We start from the raw sequence: 7,959 nt of genomic DNA on the forward strand, positions 1-7,959 counted from the left end.
GTTAATTTCATTACTAAGCATATCAAAGACAATAAGTCAAAAGTACCCGCCTCCGATAAAATGGTCCAAATTTGACTCCGAGATACTCGTCTCGCGTCAAGGTCCTCAAATTTTTCGATGCCTCAGTGCTGCTCAAATCCTGAAGAACTTACTGTCGAGACCCAGAGAAGCTGCTGTGGGAAAACAGTGACAAGTACCATAGTTATCAACCAACAAATTCAGCACAGGATCCAAATCAAAAATCCAAATACCCCTTTTTGCCTTACCTAACTCGCTACCCCCTGTTCTCCTCACTGCCGGCGGCTGGTGGCGAAGAAGGAGGATCCGGTGGTGAGGTCTAGGGCAGAAATATTTGGCCGGCTATGAAAAATTCCAATGGCTGGCAACCGAAGATCGGCAGGGCTCATCTAGGGCTTGCTTCTGCCGTGAATAGGGTGTCTCCGAGAAAAAGGAGGCAAGGCCGGCTGTGAGATCAAGCCTAGGGCACGGGCAGAGGAGGAGGTTCGGTGGTGGCGAGAGGTGGCTGTCGGAGAGGGCGTCGGTGCTTAGGCTCGGCGTCGGGTTGGAGTGACGGCGACGCGGCTAGAGCTCGGTGGACCTGGTGGTCGGCGCTCGAAGAAGAGGAGAAGGAAAGGCCGGCTGCCGGCGCTAGGGCACAGGTGACGGCTATAGAAGGGGTGGCTCCCGGCGGTGTTAGGCTCGGGTGGCTGACGGCTAGGGCACAAATTCGGTGGGGAAGAAGGAAAGGCTCGGCGAGGGAGAAGTATAGAAGAGGGGAAAAATGGCATCGGCGTCGCAGAAGAAATGAAGAGAGGGAGAAGGAACTGCTCGGCGCCGGTTAGGGCTCGGGAGAATTCGGCGAAGGAGAAGAAGAATGGCACGCGGGGAAATAAAAAAAAATGAGGGAGAAAAGAAATAAGAAAGGAAAAGTAAATAAATAAAAATCAACTTTTCCTCACTTAAATGGGTAGCCTAAACAGGCTTTCCCGGGCTCCGTTTTTATCCCCGTTAACTCGTCCATACGAACTCCGAAAAATTCCCGGAAAATTTCCAAAAATTCCGAAAAATTCCTTTATTCATATTCGCCTATTTCCCGATATTTTACAGAATGGTTGCTGGAAACTTTGTTGAGGCTGTTGGAAACTCAGATTCAAGGATGATTGTTGATGAAATGAATTACTATACTTCAAATTTGGATGATCTCTCCAACTAGGATTATAAGTAGAGGAATAAGGATCATACTTTTGAGAAAATTGGGCTCTAGAAAATGCTGCTAAAGACTCATCTTGATGAAGATTAGGACATAACTCTGAATCATGATCTTGGCTAGAACAAATACCACAAACTCCCCTTGATTGATATGGAAATTGTGCACTCGGCAAAGTGGAAGTTTGATTAACATTATTCAATGCCAATTGCTTCACCAAAGATGTCAACTCTATCAATGAATTCCTTATCTCCTTTTGTTCATTAAAAAACATTTGCACTTCTCCTACTCCTCTTGTAGTTAAAGCTCTACTTCCAAATTGTTGAGAATTTTCTGCCATATTAGAAATGAGCTCTCTAGCTTGTTCTGGAGTTTTATTCACCAAAGCTCCCCTAGCTGCCTTATCTATCATACTTCGGTCCATAGGCAATAATCCTTCATAGAAGTACTGAACTAGTAACTGCTCACTAATTTGGTGCTGAGGACAACTTGCACATAACTTCTTGAATCTCTCCCAATATTCATAAAGTGTCTCTCCCACCACTTGTTGAATTCCACAAATACTCTTCCTGATAGTAGCAGTTCTTGAAGCTGGAAAGTATTTCTCCAAGAAAGCCTTCTTCATATCAATCCAAGAGGTAATATATCCTGGTGGCAAATAGTACAACCAATCCTTTGCTACTCCAGTCAATGAAAATGGAAAAGCCATTAGCTTGATATCTTCTTCTGAAATTCCTTGTGGCTTCATGGTTGAACATACCACGTGGAATTCATACAAATGTCTATTTGGGTCTTCTCCAGATAGCCCTTGAAATTTGGGAAGTAAATGAATCAACCCTGATCTCAACTCAAAATCTCTTGCTAAATTTGGATACGTGATGCACGAATATTTGAAAGCCTCATCAGGAGCTGCAAGTTCCTTCATGGTTCTATTATGATCAGCCATGAGAATATCTGAATGTGATAAGGTATTTTCAGAGCCTTCTGAAACTTTCTCTTGAATTCTCAAAGCCCTGAAAGTCCTCTCAATCTCTGGATCTAACTCAAATAGTTTGTCCTTCGAAGTCCTGGTCATGACATCAAAGCAAAATAAGTGTTTAGTTAAGTCCAATAGAAGCAAAACAAAATGCAAAACAAAGTAATCAAAGACTTCACAATCTAGTAACAATCACACTTTACTAGTCTAGTCCCCGGCAACGGCGCCAAAATTTGGTGTCAACCATATTGCATGTCACTTGGTGCATCAAATTAATTAAAATTGGAACGTTTCAAAACTAAAGATAAGAGATGTAGTGTTGTAACACCCGAAAATTCTCAAAATTATTTTAGAAATATTCTATGTTTTTTCTGGAATTTTAGAATATTTTTACAGAATTTTTAGAGTAGCGGAAGTAGCAAAAAATAAATGGAGTCGTAAAATAGCCTACGCGGGTTTTGAACCCGAGACCTATTGGGTCCTACGACTTATAGATAACTCTAGTAACCAAGTGAACCCAGCAGGGCCGTGCTGAAAGGAAAAGGAAATAATTTTATTTAAGTTAGAGTTGGGTGAATTAACCACTAAATATAAATAGGGAAATTAAGTGAGGAATTGTTATTTTTTTTCTTAAACGAGAAAAACCTTTCCCTCAAACCTCACCCGCCGACCCTCTCTCTCTTTCTCCCTCATCTCTCGGCGCCAACCTCAAGAAGACCTAGGGTTCCATCTTGAGGAGCGTAGGAGTACCTCCCGGCGACATCAAGGATACGAGGGTGCTCCTCTCCGCGAGAAGAACACGTAGACGCGAGAAGGTCATCGAAAGGATCGTCTCCTCCGGAAATCTAGCGATTAGAATCGTAAGAAAATTAGAGCAGAAGGTAAGAAATCCCTCACCTGCAGTATAAGTAGCTCTCGTGTGATTTTCCTGCTTGTTTAGTAGCATACGAATTTTGACACATAGGTTGTGAAATAGCGCACACTAGGTGTTCGATAATATGTTCAGCACAGGAAGAAATGCAACTTAGACATTTTAATAGCTTAGTTAAATGCAATGGAAGCATTTATTCAGTATGTACAGTTTTACTATAGTTTATATAGGACTACGGTCCAATGGGTGTGCTCCCATAATCGCCTCTAGGTTCAGATAACCTAGCTCTAGGTTTAGATAACCTAGAAATAGCAATCTAAGAAGAACTCAGCTATAATCAGTATTTTATTTTAGAGATGGAACTATACTGGATTAGTTATCCATTGGGTTGGGCTCCCACAATCGTCCCTAGGTTCAGCTAACCTAGTAACCCTACTAAATTCGGGACTTGCAAACCCGGATCTAGTTAGGGATGCGCACACAGCACGTACAGATGTCGGGCCCATCAGCAGCATGATTAGTATTTTCATCTATTATATTTACATGGTTTTCAAACTCTCACAAATAGTTATGTGAATTCAGTATAGCTTTAGCATTAGTTTAGAATTAGTTCAGCTCAGTTTTTGTATCAGTTCATTTTTCTATTGATACAATATGATAGTTTATGTTAACACTTATTGCCATGACTAGTTTGTTTGTATGTCATGCTATGCTCTTACATGTTCAGTATCCATATGTTTCAAATAACATGTTTTAAAAACATAAATTGCATCGTATGCATGTTTTAGTGAGGTAGATGGTTTCTTACTAAGCTCTCAAGCTTACAGATACTATTTTCCCTTATACTGCAGATAAAGGTAAAGGAAAGATGGATTAGCGGAGGCTGAGGACAAAGCAACGAAGATGTGTATGTGAAAAAGGGGTTTGGAACAAAGATCTTAGGGATTTTAGCAAATCTAACTATTAGAACCTTGTTATTTGTTTCGTTTTCGCATTTCTGTTTACTCAAAAGTCATGAACTAGTGAAATTATGCATCACACCATGTTTAGAATGCTAGATGATTGATGTTAGCATGCATTTCAGTTAGTTTAGAATTGGTGTATGAGATTTCTGCTTGAACCAGGGCTAAAATCAGGTTCTGATACGAAATCAGAAACCCCGATCGATCAGCCGATTGATTGGGGGCCCTCAATTGATCAGCGGATCGATTGGGAGCCTGATTCCGTGAACAGTAAGCTTCTGGATCGATCAACCGATCGATCCAGTCGTATTCTGTCGCGAACAGTAAGCTTCTGGATCGATCAGCCGATCGATCCAGTCGTATTCTGTCGCAAATAGTAAGCTTCTGGATCGATTAGCCGATCGATCGGGAAATCGCTCCCGCGAACAGAGAGCGCTGGAATCGATCAGTGGATCGATTGTCCAATCTGGATCGATCAGCCGATCAATCCAGAATATTACCCCGAGCACGGTAGCAATTGGAATTGATCCATGGATCAATCCAACAGCTTGCAATCGATTGAGCTCAACCTGGATCGATTGGGAAGCTGGGTTTTGACCAAGTGACCTTGTAATTCAGCTCCTTGACCATAGGGGATGTAGGATATGCTATGTATACCTTAGGTTGCATCCCTTAGCATATGTAGGACCAAGAAATTTTATTAGCTCAGTGAAGTTTTAAATTGGTACAGCTTTCCACACCTAGACTAGTGATGGTAATGGATATAGTTTAGCACAGCGTAATGTAACGGTCCGGCCTCACAGCCTGGTCAGTAGGAGGTGGGTCGTTACAGAGTGGTATCAGAGCAGTTTCCATACTTCCTACACACACATCTGCATTGAAGCTGCAGCTTCCAAGTAAGAATACCTCTCACTTTGTATGTTTATTGCTTTCATGTTTGTAGATAACTAAAGTATGCTTATCAGTGATAGTACCTAACATGCTAGTGATAGTAGTTATATAAACATGATTGCCTTAGTTATGTATGTCCTTTATGTCTTTAGAAATGGCACGAGGACACCCAGTTAGAAGGGCACCAGCTACTGAGCCCCAACATGAGGCAGGCAGTTCAGTGCCTCCTCCAGACCTTACAGCAGTAGTGACTCGGTTACAAAAGCAGCTAGCAGAACAGCAACAAGAGATAGTCACCTTAAAGGCTAATCAGCAGAATACTCCCACTGTCACCCCGGAACCAAACATAGCAACCCCAGTAGTTATAGAGGTTCCACCAATCCAGCCTACAGCACCAGTAGCCCCAGCAGCAGAGGCAAAGAGAGAAGCTTATCTGATCCAGTGGCAGAGAGTCAAGCCCGAGAACTTCTCAGGCACCAGTGAACCATGGGATGCTCAAGCCTGGTTCAAAACACTGGAGAGTACGATGGAGCTTCTGGACTGGCCAGAACATGAGAAGGTGAAATGTGCCTCCTTCTGCTTGATAGGAGATGCACGTATGTGGTGGGAGAGAATTAGATCGAAGCGCCCAGTAAACTAGATGACATGGGCTGACTTCTAGAAAGAATTTTTTGAGGAGTTCTTTCACATACGGGTCACAAACCACCACTATGACGAGTTCACTGAATTTCGCCAGGGCAACCTTTCAGTGGAGGAAGCCGTGAAGAAATTCAACAGGTTGGCTCGTCTATGCCCTGAACTAGTCAGCACAGAAAAAGAACGAGTTCGGTTGATGCTCAGGATGCTGAGGCCGGAAATAGCGATGAACGTGGCTGCCGGTGTTCATAGGCCGCAAACCACCGAAGAACTAGTCAGCAGTGCTCTGACCACCGAACACTACCAGAACAATATCAAGCAGCAGAAGCAAGTCCTCTCAGAGTCCAAAGGGCAAGGAGGCTCAGGTACTCAGAAGCACCAGGGTCACAGCTCCCATGGCTCTAACTGGAAAGGGAACTCCAGCAACAAGAGTAAACCAGGGAGTTACCCAAAAGGAGGACCAGCTAGTAAACAGCCTAGTTATCCCAAATGTGCTACTTGTGGGAAATTCCACCCTGGAGTTTGTCGTAAGGGCACCCGAGGATGCTTTGAGTGTGGGCAGGAAGGGCATATGGCTAAGTAGTGCCCAAACAAGACCAGTCTTCCACAACCACAGCCGATTCAGTACGGAGGCCAGCCGGCACAGCTACAACAGATGCATGCCGCTTTAGATGGTCCACACATCAGCCAGGGCAGACTAGAAGCCCCTCCAGCTATGACCAATGCGAGGATCTACTCACTCACCAGAGAGGACGTAGCAAATGCCTCGACAGTGGTTTCATTTCAGATCAGTATTTTACAGCAAAGTACAACTGTCTTGTTCGATACTGGGGCAACCCATTCTTATATATCCAGGGCATTTGTTGAGAAGTTAGCGATACCCCCAGAGGTACTCAGTAGTCAGTTTCTGACGACATTACCTTCAGGGGAAATTATGGCATCCACGCACTGGCTCAGAGCCGTGCCAGTCGTTATAGCAGATAGAGAACTCTTTTGTGATCTGATAGTGCTAGATATGACTGATTATAAATTCATCCTTGGAATAGACTTCCTGATCAAATACGGTGCCTCTATAGAGTGTCGTAAACAGAAAGTCGTATTCCAACCGGAAGCAGAAGTACAGTTCGAGTACATTGGAGAACCAAAGAGAAAGGCCAAGAAATTTCTCTCAGCTCTAAAAGCACAGAAGTTAATGGATTCAGGATGTACGGGATTTTTAGCGCATGTAGTCAATGTTAGTCAGGACAAGGACCAATAGCTAGCAGAGGTCTAAGTCGTATGTGACTACCCAGTAGTCTTCCCTGAAGAGTTACCAGGTCTAGCGCCAGACAGGGAGATTGAATTTGAGATAGAACTCATTCCCGGTACGAATCCTATCTCCAAAGCGCCTTACCGGATGGCTCCAGCAGAACTGAAGGAACTTCATGAGCAATTACAGGAGCTGCTTGACAAGGGTTTCATACGTCCTAGTCACTCACTATGGGGAGCGCCTGTATTGTTTGTGAAGAAGAAAGACGGGAGCATGCGCCTGTGTATAGACTACCGGGCACTGAACCAAGTCACGATCAAGAACAGGTATCCTCTTCCCAGAATTGATGACCTGTTCGATCAGCTAAAGGGAGCAGCAGTGTTCTCTAAGATAGACCTCAGATCAGGTTATCATCAGGTGAAAGTTAAAGAAGGGGATATACCCAAGACGGCGTTCAGGACTAAATACGGACACTACGAGTTCGTAGTGATGCCCTTTGGCGTGACAAATGCTCCAGCTACTTTCATGGATCTCACGAACAGAGTATTCAGGGACTACCTAGATAGATTTGTATTGTATTTATCGATGACATCCTTATCTATTCAGGAACTCAGGAAGAACACGCAGAGCAACTGAAAATAGTATTGCAGACCCTTTAGCAGAACCAGCTGTACGCCAAGTTCACGAAATGTGAATTTTGGTTAGATCAGGTGTCCTTCCTGGGCCACATCATCTCAAAGGATGGTATCATGGTAGACCCCAGTAAGATAGAAGCTGTGAGTAACTGGAAAAGACCTAAGAACGCCAGTGAAATTAGAAGCTTTTTGGGACTAGCAGGTTACTACAGAAAGTTCGTAGAAGATTTCTCCAGGATAGCCTCCCCACTGACAGCTCTTACCAGAAAGAACAGAAGATTTCAGTGGACAGGGGACTGTGAGAACAGCTTTAGCGAGGTAAAGAGGAGATTGACCAGTGCACCCATTCTAGCTCTACCAGAAAACACAGGCAGCTTTGACATTTATAGTGATGCCTCTAAATTGGGACTAGGAGCAGTGCTGATGCAAAATGGCAAGGTGATCGCCTATGCCTCCAGACAACTCAAAGACTATGAGAGGAGCTATCCTACTCATGATCTTGAGCTTGCAGCAATTGTGTTCGCTCTCAAAA

General features: G+C 43.8%; 1 protein-coding gene across 1 annotated transcript; it reads right to left on the reverse strand.

Moving 5' to 3' along the window:
* Positions 1–1,076: 1,076 nt before the first annotated feature.
* LOC121972290 lies at positions 1,077–2,282 on the reverse strand. The gene has a single exon (XM_042523974.1). The coding sequence runs from the start codon at positions 2,280–2,282 to the stop codon at positions 1,077–1,079; it is 1,206 nt and encodes a 401-aa protein (XP_042379908.1).
* Positions 2,283–7,959: the final 5,677 nt, after the last annotated feature.

This window comes from Zingiber officinale, chromosome 4A (assembly GCF_018446385.1).
Source record: "Zingiber officinale cultivar Zhangliang chromosome 4A, Zo_v1.1, whole genome shotgun sequence".
NCBI lineage: Eukaryota > Viridiplantae > Streptophyta > Magnoliopsida > Zingiberales > Zingiberaceae > Zingiber > Zingiber officinale.